Genomic DNA, 21242 nt, shown 5'->3' with positions numbered 1-21242 from the left:
AGCATCCTAGGACCACCTTTTCTGTCCCTTCTACATGCAGCCAGGCCCTGATGCTGTGAGTAGATCTGCAGGGGATGGCCACAGCACTCAGGTGGGCATGGGGACACAATATGTCTTTTCTCCTGTGCGGGTCTTTCATGCAGGCAATGACAAGGGAAAACATTCTTTTTAAAGCAAAATAATTGTAAACCCACAAAATTTGGCAGAAAAACTCAAAGGAGGCGTTGTACCAGAAACTTATTTTCTGTAAACTAAATATAAAATTGACTCCATCAACTTGAAATTCTCACTTTCTGTTAAATTTCATAAAATTATTATAAGCTAGGAGTTGGGAAAGTTCCACAATTTACCATCAACTACAGCAAGCTGCTGCTGAAAATAAATCCCTGACTACACTGTGTAAGGGATAACAGAAGTAAGAAGCTGAGATGTGTTCATGAATCATGGCCTGAGTTTTTCAAAATCAGTAATTAGCAGAACACAGTGACCCAACAACTATTTTTAGTGCTGTGTATTCAAAAAGTAATTTACATGTAGATATTATTAGACACACATTTAATTTCAAACCACAGTTACACAAAGTTTTAATTACTAAATATTAAGATACATTTTAGCATATGGTTTATGATTAGCATTTGTAATTCAAGCTATAAACAATACAACTAATTACATTTATTGGTGGAACTTTACTTCCCACACATGTTCAATCACTTTCAATTACTCCCCTAGTAATCTATGACCCAGCAAGGTACAGAAATTGTGTGCCTACGTTGCAATAACCGGGTAACAGTTTCTGTGCATTCAAGCATGATATTACAGACTCACCCTGTTTTCCTTAACATCTCGCAATCACAGACACGCAAAAATGTAGATTAAAAAGCTGCACAGACCAATAAAACTGCTAGGTGCTGTGGCATGTACTTGAAAATTGCAGCCAAGTTTTACTGGTTTGTTTAATGAAGGGCTTCCAAACCATAGCCTGATTTTTATGGTCAGATGACATTTGGAATGAAGACCAGGTTTGGCCACCAAGGGTTTGTAAACAAAAATGCTCCTCCTTTTATACCGATCACCTCACAGGCGATGGTCACGTTTGCCCTCTTTTCGCTTTGAGTTTCCCACCAAAACAGCACGCCCACATCCCAGCACGGGACTTCGGAAACCTGCAGAGCAAAGGGACGAGGCAGAGCAGAGATGCTTCTCCTCCGCCAGCTCCTTTAGCAGCTGCAAAGAGGGGGACGTGTCCTGCCCCTGCCAGGCATTGGTACGCAGCAGCTCTTCCCACCCCACGGCATGAACGACCGCCAACGAGTCTTTGCCTAATACCAGGTTTCGTTGGGTTTCTCTGCTTTAACGCCGGAGCGTCAGGTTTTCATCGAGAGCCTTGCACCATGACGAAGTGATGAGCTGGGTTGGTCTCTGTGGCTGAGGCGACGGCCAACGATCGGGACAGACCTCGGCAAGCACTGAACTTGCAAAGAGAATTTAAAAGATACTCATTGAAAGCGCATATGTTTTTGGACTTCTTTGCTTGTTTTCTTTTTCCCTGCAGGCACAGTAAAATGCAGAGGGCCCAGGCAGAAACCGTCACTCCAAATTAAAGCCATATGCTTCACACTGCTCTCCTCTAAGAGGCGCGGATGCAGAAGGAGCAGCTGTGCAACAGGTCCCCATAACTACTGTAACCTACAATTTTATGAATCAGTTGACCCCAAATTCTTGCACAGCAAGTGTAGAGGTGGTACGGTTGCTATATGGTGTAGCTGCTCTATCACCCTCATCATCTCCCCCACGCAAAGCAGGAAAGAAAGTGATCAAAAACGTATTTGTCATAAGAAAGTAATTGCCCATCAGCTGCTCCATTTCTTCTTTTTTGAGCTCTTTGCAATTACTAAGTGCCATATGGATATACAACTGAAGAGAAAGAAGATCATAACAAAATAAAATCTTATAAATTAATATTGTGATAAAGTAGTTCAGGGTTTATTTCAACAATATCTGCTTCAGTTTATGCATGATTTAATTAAACTGCTTTCAGTGGAGCTCAGATATCAAGCCACCTCTACCAAAACCAGGTGTTAATATCCTCTGATTTTTTAAGAAACAATCGGGCTACATTAAATATACTTCTCAGGTCTAGTTTTGCATGACAGATATGTGATGTGCCAATGGTTATATATTATATTCTTCCTCTCAGGCATGCATCTCCTGCAGAGACAGCAGACTACAGAAGCTGACCCTTACTGAGACCATCTTGTCTCTCTGACAAAGCTGCTTTTTAACTTCTTACTTACTGGTTGCTTCCTGCGATGGATAAAAACTTTAGCTCAGCTTGCGATAATTTCACAGGCCCTGAGCACCCTGACCCTGGAAGCCCCAAGGTCAGAAGTCAAGTCTTGTTCTGAAACATCTGTGTGCTTCATATTAAAGTTGAACAAAAGTGAAGAAATATCCACCAGTGTGACAAGAGAAACAGGCAAAATGGGAATGACACGTTGGTCATCTGTTACCCATGCCACCTCTAGCCATTGACTGAAATGTGATGGAAAAACTTGCCAAGCCTCCTTCGAATAAGCACTTTGTTTAGGAAACACCAAGAAAGGTCTCCACTCAATTTTTATTCCTACCCTGTGATAAGCCTATGCATCTGTAGGTGTCCGGCGACCCAAACAACGTGGCTTTACAATACCTACAGAAATTTTGCTAACACTTCACTTTGGAAACACGAGGCACGCCAGAATAACCTGGGCTGAAACACAGGGAAGCTGAAAATCACGGCTCCAGAAAGCCAAGAAAGAAGAGATGCTCCCTACCCTCCATTGCATCCCAAGAGCAACAGGCATATGCGATGCAACCCGCTTCTTGCCCAAAGTTGTGGTTATAGAAGAAATTATTCATCTTCACTAATTTGGTCTCCTAAAAATTTAGGTTTGAGACTATTTATTGACCTGGTAACAAAATACCTGTGGAAAATGATCAGCTGAACTGTTCTCAGGTCCCAGTGTACACGTCATACATATTTTAAAAATACGCTTCTGGAAGCACAGGGAAAATGAAAATGGCCTTAATTTCTACAAATGAAAAGGGTTAAGAAAAATCTTAAGTTCTTAAAATAATACGAGTGGTCCTGCTCTGGATTACTCTTGCTACTTAGAGCAGCGCAAGATTAAAAACAAAACACTCATGCATGATTTGTCTTAACTAGGGCATTCATCTTACCTTCAGGCAGGAACCACTTCTACTAACTTTCAGTGAGACTAAAATAATGTCTTATAGACAAAAGATGTACATACACGTCTGCTTATTCCTGTGTCTATAAAACCAGTTGCAATGTTCTGCAATTTACGTTTCCACAACAGACAGGACTTTTTTAGTGTTCTTCCATAAAACAAGTCGTGATTACACCACACCAGCACTTCACAATTAAGTGAGGAGGCTATAGCTACGCTCAAAGAATAGTATACAAGTTCAACAGGCAACTTCATATACCAGATGGGGTCAACAAATTTGCCTTTAAAGGGTGAAAGACGGACCAACTGGATGTTCAGCAGTCCCAGCATCAGAGGCAGAGCAGCTTTACAGTGAGCAGAGTCCTCCCCACCTTACATCACCGCAGGGTTTATCCAGAGCCTAATAAACGGCAAAAAAGTCTTCCCAGCAACTTCCGCAGGCCTTTGTGGAAAAACTGCAAATTGGGTAAAACCTCCAAATTTCCCCTCATGTTCAGCTCCAATCTATATACAAAACGGTGCATTTGTTAACGTGACTTTGCTTTAAAACTGTTCTTACATGTTCTCAGTCTTCACCTCCAGTCTTTGAGCCCCAGAGCAGAAACTCCCTGAGTGCTGCCTTTCAGTACATAGCCCGGACAAGGAGGATTCAATGCGTTTTGTCTTCCCACAGTCTTTCAGGTTTGTGCACGCTTGGCACCTTATCATCTAACTCAAAACCAGAGAAAAATGCAGTGACCTTCCAGTTGCAAAGAAATCCTCACAGATCTGTATCTGACCATTGGTTCCAAGTTGTTCCTAAATGGCTGCTTTCAAGAAGGTGATCACAAAGAACTGAGAAAATCTGTGAAAGACTTCAGGAAAGAATGCAATGGAGAAGTCACACTTACCAACTCTACAAAGGCAAGTCCACCATAACTGTGAGCAACAAAAAACACGTTCTCTGCAGCTGACTGGGAAATAAAATGGTCCCAAACATAAATTGCATGTTCTTCAGGAGATCCATTATCCTGCAGAAAGAAATTACGTTTGCGACAATTACCTTTTAAAAACTGGCAATTCTGTCTAAAAAGCAACGTGTTCCTATATGGTATGTTTTGTTAAAACAAACCTCAAATGAATATACCCTAGTGTCAAAAAAAAAAGAACAGATTAATTTGTCTAAATAAAAGAAATTTAAGATTGCTATTTAAAGGCAGTAAGACTGTTGCTTTATTGTGGCTTATTTTAATAAATACAACAAAAATTACGCATCTGCAAAATTTTGTCTAAATACCATGATGGCAATTCAGCTAAACAGAGGCATTCAGAGAAATTATGAGCCACTGCTCTGATTTGCTTTCTCTTGACAACTCTTTGTCAAATGTTTGTTCACTGATGGTTTGTTTAAAGTAGTTAAGCCTTAGTCTGATACAACAAATAAAAACAAGTAGGAACAATATAAATATAATTTCAGTCTTTACAATTTTTTCATATTATGGGCCAATGGAAATCTGCCAAACATTAAAACTGTGGTATTTGTAACTACTCTTTAAAATGCTACTTTTTGCAGCTGCAGACTATGAGATACAGCACAGATAAAACACCTCTTGACTGCTTACACAGTAGCCATTACTTCGGAGTCTCTAGTAGTGAGGGGAGTGCTTTTTCTTATTATTGAACAAGAATTTGTGAATGCCAGTCAATGTAAGGGTCACTGAAGGCACCAGAGTGATTTACACTGATTTTAGCGCGCTCTCCTCAAACATCGGGGTTGTGCACTCCCACCTCTGCCCCAGAGGCTCTCGGAAAGCCCTGCACCCCTCTGTATTTCACTTATTTCTCAGGTTGTCCATGCCGTAACCACGAATCTGTCTAGTCTCAGGTGACAAGAGTAAGATGGTCTGCTAGCTCCCCTGCCCCACCAGGATTTCACACCTCTAGCACAACACTGCTGGTGCTTTCCAGACTCTTTTGTGCCAGAAAGAGCTGATCAGTCAAGGTCACGTCCTTTCCTAAAATTTGCATCCCTTTCCCCTTTGCTCTGCTCCACCAACAACTTCATATCCCTAGGTGACTCAGATGCAGACCACAAAAGCCTTATTTCCTTGGGGAAAATAAAGCACAAACTAGCAAAAGCCACTGGCAATCAGAAGATGCTAATTACACAGTGTGAATTACTGTAACTTTACGAAGAACACTGAAGTGATTTAGGTCTTAGTCCCACGCTGCAACTCCGTTTTGGGAATTTAAGCTCTTACGAGTGTCTAAAATCAATGGGAAGACAGACAACTAAATAACGTGGTGGATTTAGGCTTTTACTTCTATTCTCATGCCCGGTTTCCTAAATAAGAGGGAGATGGCTACAAATCTTTATGGATCTGGACCCAAAGCTTTTAAAACAATTATGTGCTTTTAAATTTTTTTTCTCCAAGGTAGCAGCGATTAAAACATATTTATCAAATTTGCCAAAAAGCACTGAAGTGCTCTGAAGTATTCTTCTTAATCCTGGACAGATTCTGTTCTTGATTGACTATGACAGAACATAGTTTTAACTAATTATGTATCAACTATTGTAAACCACCTCAGCGTGAGAAAGGGCTTATTTTCTTTCAAGCCTGTTTTGAAATTTGATTGTAGAGATAGGTAAAGGAGGTAAAGACTCCTCCCTTTGTGAGGAAAGAGGGAAGGTTTTCAAAAGAAATTTCATAAAGAAAATATGATTGACAGACCAGTTATTAAGATAAAGCTGAACGACAACTTGAACTGGAGTTTCCTTATGGAAAACTGATGTACTCTAATTATGATACGTATGGAAAAGGCACATTAAAACACTAGGAGAGTTTTTCAATGACTAGGTTATCTAAAAGATTTATTTTAGTTAAATATGCAGGAGATTTTTTTTTTTTTTTTAATAATAATAAAGTTAGCATTAATTCTCTTAACAGCAATTATTGTACAGGTACATAACCCTGCTTTAACATTGTGACAAAAAGAAGAGGTTATTTCTGGTTACTATTGCATTTTCTGGCATTTTGCATTTATTATTCTACATGCTGATGGGAAAAGCACACAATTTTAGGGTTGCCACAAGAATAAGACAGCAGCACGAAGCTTCTGAAGGATTCAGAAACTCAGCTCGAAGAAGCTTCCACCAATTAAAGCATAACCAGTGGTCTAGTCAACCGATTCATTAACTGCACAGCTTCACAGTCCAGTATGAAGACTCAACAGGATTTTATAAAAGCAAAAAGAAATGAGCTAGAACGAGCTAGATATAGGCTGTAACTACAGTTTCGTTTGTTACTGGTGAAAAAAATGCCATATAATGTCAGGATAAACTGTGCTGCTGTACATACTCTGCTAAACCCTATACAGGGTAAGAAAAGCACGTATGTGTGAGAAGGAGTTTGGAGGAGTCATGTATGTTTAGAAGAAAAGCTCTCTATTCAGAGCATCTGCTTATTTTTTCCCCTCATAACAAGCCCATATTTTAAACAACTCGGAGAGAGAATAAACCGGCACCGTGTCCGTACAAGAAACATCTGGCTGCGGGAGCGGGCACCGCCAACTGCAGAGTACGGCCGGTTTTAGGATTTCAAATTGCCCTGGGTCCATCAGGATTAACCTTCTCCGCCTGGCCTGGGTGAAATTATGAGGCTGGATGCTGCAGTTTTGGTACAAAAGGTGACAGTTTCAGGCAGCTGTTTCTTTCCTTCTTTTCATTGCAGCTAAACAGAATGCACTTATATACCACCTTTTAAAATTACTTAAGTGGGTGCCTCTCGGTCATGCTTTACATAATTATCTATATGACTGTAGAGAAAAGAATGGAGAAATCACGCTATGTACCTCAGAAGGCAGCTGAAGCTGAACACATTCTTATTTGTGAAACGTGTTGAGATGGAAAGGTACTGGGAAAGCTGAACTTAAATTTTCAGCTGCTGAAAGTTGGTCATCTGTAACAGGTAATTCTACATCTAAATAAGTGTTCTGATTCCTTGGAGGTGTGGAAATCATAGTTGTGGGTCTCCATCCCTCTGAAAATCTTCCCCCCGCCCCATAATTAGAAATAAAATAAGTCAAGAACGATGCTACATGAAAAGGCCTCTGTGTGATGCTTAACCAATGCAAAATAACCCCAAACCAGCCAATTACTGGATTGCTGCAGAGCAGGTACCTCCTGACCGGACTGCTGCAGCCCAGCTCCGTGGTGCTGGGGTGGGGAATGGAGCAGATGCTCTCGGTGCGGAAGGCACAACCTTCGCCCGTGTTCCCATCATGCAAAATCCTACCTGCCTTTGTTTTTAATGGAACACCATCAGTAAGATTTACCCTTTAACTCACTAATAAATGAAAAGACATACGTGTCTTTTTCCTAATAACTATTGTATTTTAGTTCTTTTTCACTGGTAAAAATAGAGCAAATATACCTCATTTACCATCGGTGACTACCAAAGCTACAGAGACTATCAGATATTGAACACCTGTCATACTTGCATGCAGCAAATCCCACTGAAGATTGCCTTGGAGATAAAGGTGGTTAAAATCATTTAACACAAGTAGTGCCGAGGAATTTTAAATTGCTGATGTTATATTTATTCCTTTTCCTGAATGCTAGAGGAGGCACACACTTCTGGAACCTGCTATAAAAGGGGCATCCATAAAAGTAATATAGAACATAAGTAGCGAGATATTAGGTTCTGATTCAGTTAATGACAGGTGCATGGGGCTAATCAAAAAGATGCTCTTGCCATATGGACGTATTGCTTTTGAATGAGAAATGATCATCAAGCATTTGCAAACAGAATGAAATTTTATTTCATGTGGAAGAGACCGAGTGTTCACAAATACTGGCTTAAGGACCGATTCATTTTTCTAGTGACAAAAGGCTTTTTTTTCTTTCACCCCAGTATTTTTTAAACACTCTCTCTCGACTATCTATAAAAAATGCCTCACTTTTTAAACCAAAATAGCGATTGCTCAAAAAGTGATCATAAATGGTTAATATGGAGCTTTTCATTTTAATATCCAAAGTTTAATGAAATAGTTTAATAGTACAGTCTATGAAAATAATATGACAATGATTAATAAATTCATGTCTCTCATATATATGAAGCCTTTTAATATCCCAGGGCCAGAACCTCTCCTACAGCTGCTTGAAGCAGCAGCTTGTGGTAGGGAAGAGGTTGCTGGTCGCTGATGTGCTCAGCCTTGACTTAAGTCCTGGCACGGGTTAGGGACGTCCTGGGCTGCCCCAGCCTAGACCAGGTGGGCTCGGTTTTGGGGGGGACCGTACACCAAGAATGGCAGCCCACAACTATGTTGTTTTGGGGTCTAGGCAACGCTAACAGAAACACATTCGTATGAAATGCTGCTCCTCGTCTCGTTTCACAAAAAAGGTTTTGCTTTGAGAAAACCGGCTTGCAGATTTAAAATTCGCTCCGTAACAGTTTTTAAGGCCCTGAAAAGCCCAAATTATTGTGGGTAAATGCTCATTGTGCGAAAAAGTGGAGGAAGAGGCCACAGATTTTGGTCTCTCATTTTTTCCAATATTGCTAGCAGTTAAGAGTTGAAAGGTATATAACATTTTAATGGCTGGAGCCATTAGGAATATGCAGATAAGCAGTGTGCGCACAGTGAATACGGTGTTACGTTCTGTTGCATTCAAAAAACAGGTTGAATTTACTAATGTAATATCACAGTCATTAATTGTTAAATACCAAGCTGGAGTGATGCAGCAACCGAAGCCTTATCAACTATGCCAGATTCTAACACCTAGACATTGCAAGGTCTGCAGTTATGATGGACTACCTGAGTTGATAACACATGGAATTATCTAAACAACATTTGCATATTTGTGTAATTATTTCCTAAGGTTAATTAGCTCCTGTAAAGCAGCTTGCCCTTTGAGACTGCTTACTGTGACAGGTTCACATATTTCCTGTTTCAATGCCAAATTTTACTTTTTTTTTTTTTTCTTTTTTTTTTTTTTTTTCCAAAGTAACCTGTTGCTGGAAAGTTATAGATGGAGCAGGAGCTGGAGGTCTTAAACTACGATAGACTTTACTGGGGCAGAGCAGCTCAGATCCCATCTTAAACTTCTAATTTATCAAAACCCCCGAAAATCAAATCAAGAAAATCAAATTAGTTTTAAGCTCCAGTGACAGCTCTCTCCTTTTACTTTGTTCTTTTAAATCAAGGGGTTGGAATCACATTTTTTTGCAATGAGTGAAAAGTAAAATGCATACAAATAGGGAAATATGCCATACAACTGAATAGCTTTTTAACAATTTACTTGAAGGTGGTTTCTATAATTACTGCTTATCACAGCAAAACAATTTCTCCTCCTAGCTCGATGAGCTACTGTAAACAAGTATGGTACATGTGTTAAATACAGGAGAACAGAACTGTATACTGTTGTGGTTTAACCCCAGCCAGCAACTAAGCACCACTCGCTCACTCCCCCCCACCCAGTGGGACGGGGGAGAGAATCGGAAGGAAAAAGGTAAAACTCGTGGGTTGAGATAAGAACAGTTTAATAGAACAGAAAAGAAGAAACTGATAATGATAATAGTAACAAAAATAAAACGTCAATACTAATGAAAGGGTTGGAATATACAAAACAAGTGATGCACAATGCAATTGCTCACCACTTGCTGACCGATGCCCAGTCAGTTCCCGAGCGGTGATCTGCACTTCCCCCCCACACCCCCCCGCCAACTCCCCCCCATTTATATACTGTGCACGACGTCACACGGTATGGAATACCCCTGTTGTTGGCCAGTTTGGGTCCTGGCTGTGTCCCCTTCCAACTTCTTGTGCCCCTCTAGCCTTCTCGTTGGCTGGGCATCAGAAGCTGAAAAATCCTTGACTTTAGACTAAATGCTACTTGGCAACAACTGAGAACACCAGTATTATCAACATTACTATCATACTAAATCCAAGACATAACACCACACCAGCTACTAGAAAGAAAATTAACTCTACCCCAGCCGAAACCAGGACAAAGATGGAGAAGGCTTAGACCTCCTGTTGCCAGTCCTTCCCTGGAGATGTTAGATCCTTCCCCACCAGCAGGACCTTTCCAGTTGTGTACAGCTCATCCCATTGCCTCGGTGAGCCGTGGGGCAGGCAAACTTTTGCAATTCCCCCAATCCTTCCAAAAAAATCATTAAATTAAAATAAATGTGTAACTTAAGTGTAACAATATAAAAATATAACCTAGAAGTAGCAGTATGTCACTGAAACAATCCAGGATGAAATAGTGTTTTCAGTGGCGACTGGCTAACACTGGTATCTTCTGTACAAAAAAAGATTTATTTTTCTGTATAGAAAACTGCTCTATTAAAAGAAAATCATATGCTTGAAGGACTGAAATGAACAGCGAAGGGATACAGTTTGTTCCCTGCTGGTATGCAGTTCTTGATTATTGTAACCTGACTCACGCCAGCATCACATTTTGCAGCACTCTTAGGTAATGGACCCAGTAAAAATTAATTGGATTTCACTGGAAACTTTCTAGAAAGCAACACTTTCAAAAGTAAGTTAATGTATGTTTGTATGTATATGTATGTACATGTATATAGAAACCAGAAGGCATGAGCGGCAAATGTTGAAGACAAATGAACAGGGAAGATTTTAATCCACGCTCCTACCATGGCAGGATTTGTGAAGCTCTGGCCTAATTAGGTACCCAGTAAGTCACAAGGAACTCTGCCACTTGCTTTAATACCAGCAGAGTTAAAAACAACTTTTCAGTCCTTTGAAGTACCCAACAGCCCAGTGATGGGCACTTGGGGTTTGCCACCACTGCAAATACCCTGTCTTGTTTCTGGCAGCTCTGGTGTCCTCCTCACATCCTCCCATCATCACACTCCCTTCTCCTCTGGGCTTGCATTTACACTTCACTCCTCTTTATATGCTCTCCCTCCTTTCACAACCCTCAAATTAAAAAACAAACAAACAAACAAACGTGATATCAAGTCTCTTTTGCCTCTTCTACTGTACCATCTCCCGTTCTGGCATCACCCTTTTCCAGCAGCTGCCCTCTTTCTTTCCTCCCCCAACAGCACCCTTATGAGTACTAAATGATGCTCATGACCTGCTGCATTTTCCTCACTCCTTTTGCAAATATTTGCCTTACGGGAGACAAAAACCGTTTCATTACGGTGGAACTTAATGAAACCATGTGATGGTTTATTATCACCAGAGCAGCTCCAAAACCTCAGTGCAGGACAAGGTCTAAGAAGGCTTTAAGGCAAGAAAGCTGGAACAGAAGGCAAAAAAACCCAGCCAACATGCGATTCCCCCCCTCCCCCCCAAAGACAGCAGCTATGGAAAAGTAAGGGAAGTAAGTAGGAAAGTAAGGGAAGGATAGAAACTGAAAACAGGAAAAAAGTGGAAGAAAAGATCATCTTGTATTAATGTTTTTCTGCAGCATGAGCACCTGAAGACAAGACTTCATGTCTATTTCATATAACTCAGGTCATTTAACAAGATTTGATCTTTAATGGAGAAATTCCAGTGTATTAGGTAGCATCCCATCTATCTGAAAATCTTTTTTACTGTTTTAATCACAGAGTTGAGGGAATGCTTGCACAGGTATTTCTGAAATGTCTCCTAGTCCAGTCCAAGAGTTGATCCCAGGAGGCAGCAGGACATTCTACTAACAGTAGGAATTGTATTTCTGCTTTACTAACTGAAATGGGTAACACTAATCTGTATTTTACATATATGGAGATACACATAAAGGAAGATGGGCTGGCTCTTGCAGAAGAACTCTTAAGTAACGGGATTTTCAGGAAGGATGGTGATGGACTGCCTTCTACACTGGGGTTAGTCCAGCTGTATGAAATAAGATAAAAGGAGGCTCCAGAAGAGAGCAGATGAGGATAACACCAACAAGATCATCTCAGCGGCAAAGCAGCTGTGACTGGGAGAGAAGACTCGGAGCAAAAGTGATGGTGGAGGCGAATTTGTAATAAATCTTATCTCTGACGACATGCATCTGAAATTCAGTTTAGCAGGTCCTGCGAGGAGCAGTGGGAAGCAAGGACAATGAAGACTGAGCAGTGAGTCAAAGGAATTATTGTAGTTGCTGTGTCCCGAGTTGAGTGAGAAAGGGACGACCTGATAGAAAAACAGAGGGGAAGAGATAAAATCATAGACAACTGATGCTTTGGCCTTGAAGGTTTGAATGGAGGGCACATTTCTTTCCTTCCTTCTTCTATGGGCTCTGTGTGGATTTTATGTGCATACTTTGCCACAGTAAAACAACAAAACCCCGCAAGATTGGATCAGCTGTGTAGGTGCCAGAACGGGTTCATGGTCACCAACGTCTGGTGTACATTCAATCTGCAAAGGCTGAACACAAAAATAATGTGAATGCATTATTGGTGAATGACATTATTTTCTTCAGCAACTGTGTTCGCATGCATTCAGAAACAGTCGCATTGTACTTTTCCTTAGTTATGACCTTAGCAGGGATTAAACCAAGAGCCTTTGGATGTAAAAACACCAGCCTCTTCCACTTATCTCGCAGGAATAATTAGGGAAATAATAAGACTGTATTATCTTTTTAAGGGCACTTTCTGAGATGGGGGCAAGATATATACTCTGGCAGTAGGTAGCAGCTGCTTTTCAGACAGAAAGAGAACCCAGGTATCACAATAGCTAAGACTGGTCATTCATGGAGTTGCAGATATAAATAGCATAGCCAAGGTTATTATTTGGCACATGCCTTTGAAAAGCAATATGGCCAAGCATTTTTCATATTGCGGATCTCAGTCTTATCCCCAGATCTATTTGAGGTGATTATGTGTAATTTCTTGTGCCTATTTATTTGTGAAGTGGGCCAGTAGTGGAAGTGTTCCTGATATTGCTTATGAAGCCCTAGTAATAAAGATGTTGTGTGTATAGAGTCAGCAGCAGAAAGGAAGACCAGAAGTCTTACATATTGCAGTTAAATACATATTGTATTAAGTTAAGAGTGTAGTCCCACCTCCAGAACTCCTGACAATTTATCAGGAAAGCAAGCAATCTTGACAGACCTGCTAAATGAATAAGTATTACATTAGACGTGCAATATCTAGCATATCTAACAGCCAAATAAAAGATGTAAAACAAAAATGCATTTGGCTGACTGAGGCAATATTTAAATTGTCACCATCAGTGCAAAGGGGGATGAAGGGCTGGCTTGGGAGGAAATGGTGATACCCATGCTTCGCTGCAGCACGACTGCTGAGATTAGGTTTAAAATGACAAGTTTTAGCTAATGCAAGACTGACAATGTCTAGCCAGGTTTTTTATGTTTCATGTTTTGGCTCCTCCCTGGGGCCCCTGCTCTCCCCAGCTCCCACCGCAATTACCATCCAAGACGACTTCGGATCCTGTCCCACTTTTCCCACTTCAGATGCAAGCTGGGCTTTCCCTGGTGATGGTGGTCAGGAAATAAAATTCAGAGCTATGCTATATATATATGTGGGAACAGAGGGAGCTCGGATACTAACCTCCCCCTGGGCAGCAGGAGTTACTTTTCCGCTTTATATCCAGCTTTATCGCACACAAGAGAAAAAAATGAAACAACTCCAAGCCAGAAAAGAGCTTTCCCAGCTAAGCCCTCAACTAATACAGTTCCTGACCAACAACCTAGAGCTACTTCTGAATTAAAAAACCCCCAAACCCACCCTCTCCCTCCGTTTCCAAAGTGCTTCAACCACCTCTGCTCGGTGAGGAACAACCTGACCCTGGAAATCAAAACCCTCTTTCAACCCTCTTGGCCACGGGACCTGCCTCAAAGCCCTCATTTATAATATTTCAACAGGCAAACAATGGCCTGAAACCACGGAGTGAAGTCATCAGCGCCACAGCTATTCTTCACAGAGGTGCCAGTGGTCTCAGATGCATTAATGCATCATTGACCTAATACTCTATGTTAATTTTGGCAAACGCAGGTCTTCACAGGAGGCCTTCGGAGCGCTGCCGTGTCAGGACCTCGCGGATGTTGCAAGAATATGTGAGTGTTTTTTTTAAAAGGCTTGCATTACAGGTGAAATTTCTTAGATTTGCATTGGAACTGGAAGTTGACCGTGTTGAGTTTGGCTGCAGATCTGTGCAAAAATAAACCAAGAAAGCAGCAAACGTTACCCACGTTGTTCAATCCATGAAGACTTCACGCCGCAAAAGCTCAGCCTTTTTGCACGGTGAATATTTTCTGCTGCGAGGCTGCTGTGTTCAAATGCCCTCCCTGTTTCTTCAGCTTTGTATTGGGAAATTCAAGGGACTTTGTAACTGGAAGTGGTTTGCTGTTTACAAAGTAAACCCCCAGATCTCAGGCTAAATTAATTAAGTCTCAAACATGATTATAGCATCAACTCCCTGGTTAAAGTATCTGCTTGTCAGCCAGGGTAAGACAACTTTGTCAGGCTGTTGTTCCAGTCTGGATTTTCCCGTTATTACTTCTGCTGGAGTCTGGCATGTCCTGTCATCACCACCCAACTGTCTTCTGGTAAAGTGCAGGAAAGGAGAACGAAAAGAAGAAAAAATTCAGACAAAATCAGTTTCTCAGTAGCTCTTAATTATCAACTCCAGCAAAAGCTTGAGGGTTGGTATTTTAAATGACCGATTGTGGTTTTTTTTTGTTTAGTGGCCAGTTGCTTCCTATTGAACTGGGGAGTAAATAGTTAAAAGCCTTCCTTCAAAACAGATCTTGCCCCTGAATATCTGCAGTATCCTTTTTGTTTATATTTTTTCCAAATTGACAGACATGGTAGGAGTCACCTGTTTTATCATTAAGACAAGAATGTAAATAAACACAAATATGACATTTGTCTTTTTTAGTCTGGGGACAAGAACATTGCTGACTCACCGAGAGGAAAGAGGTGCAGGAGAAGAGAATAGGAGGAAGGAGGGAAATGAATCAAAGGAAGTTTTACTTTAGAAAAAAAATAACTAATTTCCCTTTTAGCTCTCTGACAGCCTTTTTTATTTTTGCTTTTTTGATATTTTTTCCCCTTTCCATATAACTTACAGGGTTCCAGGTGAAGGAAGCTTGAATTTGAAGCAGCATCTTCTGGCAAATGGCTTGGAAATCCTGCATGGGGAAACTCATCAGACCGGAGGTATAATAACAATTCCTCAGGCCAGTCTATACAGTCGTACCATGACTATAGACAAATACCTGTGCAGTTCACAAGAAAATCCCCATGCCATGATGCTCCACTCATGGTATCTACCCATCTCTGTGGGTGGACTTATATATTCTAATTTGGCAGCAGTTTGGCCAAAGAGACTCTAATTAGTAAAAATCACCGAAGACTGGGGCAGTTGCATTTCAGTACAATACTACTGGTACATATCCCTATGTTTTACATTTATCTTTTTTATGTCTCCTCATACTTTTTTCTTTCCAAACTACTTAATCGCAGGGATCAAGATTCTGCCCACAACATATTTCTGCCTAATGTAGCGAAGATCACCAAAGACCATTTTGTGTCATTGAATTATGGGAACAAAAGAGTGTTTCTAAAACAAACCATCAGGTTATATCTTCACAGTTGTCTTCCCTACCAGCCATGTTTATGGCAATTAATAGATTTAATTGTGGGGGCAAGTGAATAAAAATTAATACAATACTTTTACAAAAAGAATTATCTCTGCAAGACATGAAGAGAGATCATGCCAGCTGTTTCAATGATTACATGCATTTTTCTAAACACTAAAACCAATTTATTTTGAAATGAATGCATCTGAAACATTCAAAAACTCCTAATGGAAGTCATGCAGAAGTGTTATTTTTCCATTTCCTGAAGTACTTAAAGACTATTTTACTTTCCAGTTCTATCAATCTGTTTGTATGTTGTAATGAGAAACAGACTTTTTTTTTTTTTTTTAAACCATGCTATTGCAAGAAAAATAGCATTTTGGCCAAGAAAAATGCAGATTTCCCCACCACAGGAAACAATGAATCTAACAAACTTCAACACATTTAAGTAAAACAACAACTTAGTATTTTCATTAACAGCTATGGTTTCAGAACAAAGCTCAGCTGTAAAGTCTCTGTTACAGAGTTTATATCTCTTACATGAGTTAAACTAAGTAGAATGGCTTCGCCCTGTATTTTTCTTCTTGACATCTCCGTCTCTATTTATTACACACACTCAAAAGCAGTTATTTAAGTGAAAGAAAGATTTAACAGGCTTAAAGCTATTTGATTTCTCCTAATAAAGAGAGCAAAGTGCTCAGTGCTTTAAGTAAACTGATACACTATTTATTTAATGTACAGTTATAAAGATTTGCTGAAGTGCCTTAATATGTAGTATACTATAATTAATTGTATTTGAAGTAACTGCCATTAGCTTATAAAATAATTCTCTAAACAGATGACAAACATAATCTGAAATTCAGATTTGCGTCTTCTGTTGGTTCTTGTTTCAATAATCTGAAAAGTTGAATGTTGAGCTATTCAAGCCTTAATTCTGCTTCTCAGTTTTCCCGTCCAGACCCACCTCCATTAATTTTTTTTCGCAATAATGTAAGCGAGGAAATGATGTTTAATCCTGATGAGTTGCTAAACAACCTTAGGACTTGCTCATTTTACCTCTGGCTTGAACTCTGTGACTCCCTCGCGCTGACCATTTTATTAAAGCAGGCTCTTCTCCACTCAGATTAGCAAGGGTGTTGGCATTGCAGCAGCAGTGCATCGCCACTGCCGAAGATCATTAGACATTAGATCACTGGAAATTTTCTTCTAACGCAGTGTCATTTTTTAACAACTCAAAACACCCAACTACATAACAGACAGCTTGGCTGTATTTTAAATTAGCACAAATGCTAAAGCCAGGAAATGTAATTCTCAGGATATCAGAACAAAAGCTTCAGAGAAAAAAGAATTCTTATATACCATAAGATTATCAGGACTAGACTGTCACACCGTGACCTTGCTGCTGTCTAGCTAATCTGACAATATTTGGCAGAGCATTGTTTCAAATCAATAACTAATTAACAAAGTACAAAAGAAGTTGTACTGTTTTTGAGGCTCCTTGTTAAAAATGGCTTTTGGTTGCACATGGGCAGAAAGGTCGCTTTTATGATATCTTCACGAGTCTTTCAACATCTTGCCACTGTCAGATTAAATTACTTTTAGCAATTAATTGTCATAAGTTAAAACAGAAGCACATTTGTTACAGCAGGTTGTCATAATGACATGGTGAGCAGTTGTTTTGATATGAATTTCTTCCACTGACCCTCTATCATATCTTAATTTTTTTGGTTGACCTAACTGGAAAATTGGGAGCAATCTTCTAGCTCAGGCAGCACAGGCCAAACATTGGGGGTCTTATTGAGATTATAGACTGAACAATAACGGAACAGAAATTCCAGAGATAACTGAAGATCTTGAGAATAATATGTATCTTCTATACATAAACCTATTCTATACATGTAACCTACGATGTCTATGCTGGTGGGTGGAATAAGAAACATAAACCCTCAAAAAACACATGGTGGTAACTTTTGTTACTGTTATAAATGGTCCTTGATGCCATTTGAGTCCTTTATTAGCCAACACCATTTGTTTGATGTGTTTTAAAACAAGGATTATGTGGATTCAACATCTGCAACCTGCACCCATTCAAACCGTTACTTAGTTTTGGAGGCTTGGACCTTATTGTGGTTTAATTAAAAATAATTCCACTCTTTAAGTTCCTTTTGTTAAACTCTGTATCATGATGCACACATATTGTCTGTCTTACAGATCAGACCTCCAACATTTCTTGTCAAAGTTTGTATGAGTTTGCTTTAAAACATTACATCAGGGTGAAAACAGACAACAATCCTAACAACCCCCCCTGTATTGATTTGATAAATGCTAAACCCCATTTCAGCTGTTTGATCAGCTTTGCCATGCTACCAAATTATCAGAGCCTCTCTGAAAAAAAATCCAGTTTGCTCACCAACGATGGTGCACAGCCAATAAAATTTATCAGGAAAAGATAGAAGCATTATTGATTGAGCACGTCCTCCTGCTTAATATCTCAGGTCTTCCTTCTGTGAGGTTTGTTACCTCTTGCTGTTTGGGAGGGAAGAAATAATTTTGAGAGAGTGGCAAAAGCAAGATGTAGAATGTGTCCACAGGGTGTAGCCAGCTATGAGCTCATTAAGGTACGTAATAGAAATGTTAATCAAGACCTTAAGGAAAAGGCCCCTGTATTGGGTAGATGTGGCAAGGTTTTGGTAGTTGGGGGTGTGTGTTGCAGGGATGGATTCTGTGAGAAGATGCCAGAAGCTTCCACCATGTTGGATGAAACTGACGCCAACTGGCTCCAAGACGAACCTGCCGCTGGCCAAGGCTGAGCCCATCAGTGACGGCGGTAGTGCCTCTGGGAGAACAGATTTAAGAAGGCGGAAAAAAGCGGCACAACAGCAGCTAAGAGGAAGAGGAGCGAGACTATGTGGGAGGCACAGCCCTGCAGACCCCCAGGTCAGTACAGAAGGGGGGGAGGAGATGCTCCAGGCGCCGGAGCAGAGATTCCCCTGCAGCCCGTGGTGAAGACCCTGGTGAGGCAGGCTGTCCCCCTGCAGCCCAGGGAGCTCCACGGGGGAGCAGATATCCAGCTGGAGCAGTGGAAGAGAGAGAGAGGGGGAAGGAGCAGCAGAGACAACGTGTGATGAACTGACCGCAACCCCCATTCCCCGTCTCTGCACTGCCAGGGGGAGGTGGTGGAGAAAATGAGGATTTGAGTTGTGCCTGGGAAGAAGGGAGAGGTGGAGGGAAAGTGTTCTGAGATTTGGTTTTATTTCTCATTATCCTGCTCTGTTGTCAATCGGCAATAAATTAAATTAACTTTCCCAAGTCAAGTCTGTTTTGCCCGTAACGGTAATGGGTGAGTGATCTCTCCCTGTCCTTATCTCGACCCGTGAGTCTTTTGTTGTATTTTCTCTCCCCTATCCAGCTGAGGAGGGGTGTGATAAGAGTGGCTGGGTGGGCACCTGACAGCCAGCCAAGATCAACCCACCACATCCCCATATTGCCACGAAATGTCCCAGTGCTTGGTGATAGGGAATGAAGTGTGGATAAACAGGGAAAGAGAAGCAGGACTGACTCCATCCTGCACTGGAGAAAAAAGAGATTGTGCAGAACGAACCTGCGCAACTGCAGGTTCTGTCCTTAACAATGGCAGCAGAAAAGCTGTAACACCAAGAATGGTCTGGGTAAGTTGTCTCTGGTCCTGGATGTCCTGTAGGAGCTGATTAACCAGATCTTCAGGCTAACTTGAGATTTTGGAAGAGCTCTGATGGCTCTTATGGTTAACAACAGTTGAACACTGCTTAACAATTCACGTTCAATGTATTTTGCTATTTTTTTAGTTTAGCTGTTAGTGCAAATGTTTCTGTACTAATGCATTTTAAATCTTAAACCTTGTTTAGTAATAAAGCTGACAATGAGCAGTAAGAACTGATAGATGCCAGGTACCAGATGTCCTGGAAATCCCCCAAACTGTGATCACATCCACTGTGCCCAATATCCCACTACAACACCAGAATACCCAAACCTGCCTCTCCACCAAGCAGCACAGATTAGTTTTGGAGGTGGCAACGTAGGTGTCTGCATGAGCAGACTTCTTCCAGTGAACAGCATTCACAGAAAACTGGATGGGAGTATCCTAAATAATTTGTTACCCTTTATGAGCATGGGCACAGGTTTAAGAGATGAAGAGAAACCAGGGGCCTGTCCAAGGGCTTCAAGGCAGCCTGTAGTTAATGCAGTGGCCTGCAGCTCAGTAATAGATTCAGGTCTCACTTTGAAATTAACAGTGTAGACAAAATCCTCTAACAAGTGGTTGTGCACAGGCTTAATTAAACCGCTGTTCACTAATGCTTTAATAAAGTTGTAGCCTTTTTAATTCCGCCATGTCTATCCTCTTCTGAACACACACTTGGCAAATAATCAATTTGAATGTCACAGGATATTTTTCCTCTTCCCGAAACTCAAGAACTGCTTTGTAGTTTGAAATGAAAGTTTGTGGACTCAAATGAACAATGTAGACAAACCCTTTTTTGCCAAAGAAATAACAAAGGACAGGGAGTAGGAAGGACATGGGCAGTACTTGTATCCGTCCAATTAATAAAAGATGGGCATGCCAATAACATCTGGAGAACATCTGTGAAAAAACTCCTACTGCTGAACTGTTCTAAGGTCCTTTAGCAAATTTAATCGGACGATCCGGCTTGGGGCATTTCTTGATCTCTGAAGAAATCATGAATGTTCTGCTCAACATGCCCATGTTAAAAATGCCAAGAAACACCACTGCCTGTCTGGAGGGGCTTATATCTTTCAAGGTGCATTTCTGTAGAGGTACTTGTGCAAGACCACATGGTATTAACCATGCTAATAGCTAGGTAGGCTTCCTGGTCTCAGTAACCTGAGTGTGCTCTTTTTAAGGCTGACCAACCACAACCCAAGTAGTACCAAATGTTCTGAGACAGCGAAATTCACTTCTCTCCACAATGTCCACATGTCCTGCTTTCAGCTGGGATAGAGCTAATTTTCTTCCTAGTAGCTAGTATAGTGTTATGTTTTAAGTTCAGTGTGAGAAGAATGTTGGTAACACGGATGTTTTCAGTTGTTGCTCAGTAGCGTTTAGGCTAAAGTCAAGGATTTTTCAGCTTCTCATGCCCAGCCAGCGAGAAAGCTGGAGGGACACAAGAAGTTGGCACAGGACACAGCCAGGGCAGCTGACCCAAACTGGCCAACGGTGTATTCCAGACCATGGGACGTCCCATCTAGTTTAGGAACCGGGAAGTGGGGGCAGGGATTCGCCGCTTGGGGACTGGCGGGGTGTCGGTCGGCGGGTGGTGAGCAATTGCCCTGTGCATCATTTGTGCATTCCAATCCTTTTATTACTGCTGTTGTCATTTTATTAGTGTTATCACTATCATTATTAGTTTCTTCTTTTCTGTTCTATTAAACCGTTCTTATCTCAACCCATGAGTTTTACTTCTTTTCCTGATTTTCTCCCCCATCCCACTGGG

The 21242-nt window shown here is 40.9% G+C and overlaps 1 protein-coding gene across 6 annotated transcripts in view; it reads right to left on the bottom strand.

The window, feature by feature from the left end:
• Nucleotides 1-21242, bottom strand: part of FAM172A (family with sequence similarity 172 member A) — a 272071-nt gene that overhangs the window by 108099 nt on the left and 142730 nt on the right. For 4 of the 6 annotated variants that reach the window (XM_049795847.1, XM_049795843.1, XM_049795845.1 and 1 more), the window contains one exon: nucleotides 4121-4240. The exons of 1 other annotated variant lie outside the window; for it this stretch is intronic. In XM_049795847.1, the coding sequence (XP_049651804.1) occupies nucleotides 4121-4240 (120 nt within the window). Of the gene's footprint in view, nucleotides 1-785; nucleotides 1467-4120; nucleotides 4241-21242 lie in introns of those variants that run through there. One more of the 6 variants, XM_049795849.1, reaches the window with a different exon arrangement.

Source organism: Accipiter gentilis, chromosome Z (assembly GCF_929443795.1).
Source record: "Accipiter gentilis chromosome Z, bAccGen1.1, whole genome shotgun sequence".
Taxonomy (NCBI): Eukaryota; Metazoa; Chordata; class Aves; order Accipitriformes; family Accipitridae; genus Astur; species Astur gentilis.
Note: the sequence above shows the minus strand (reverse complement) of the source record. Positions and strands in the feature narration are given on the sequence as shown.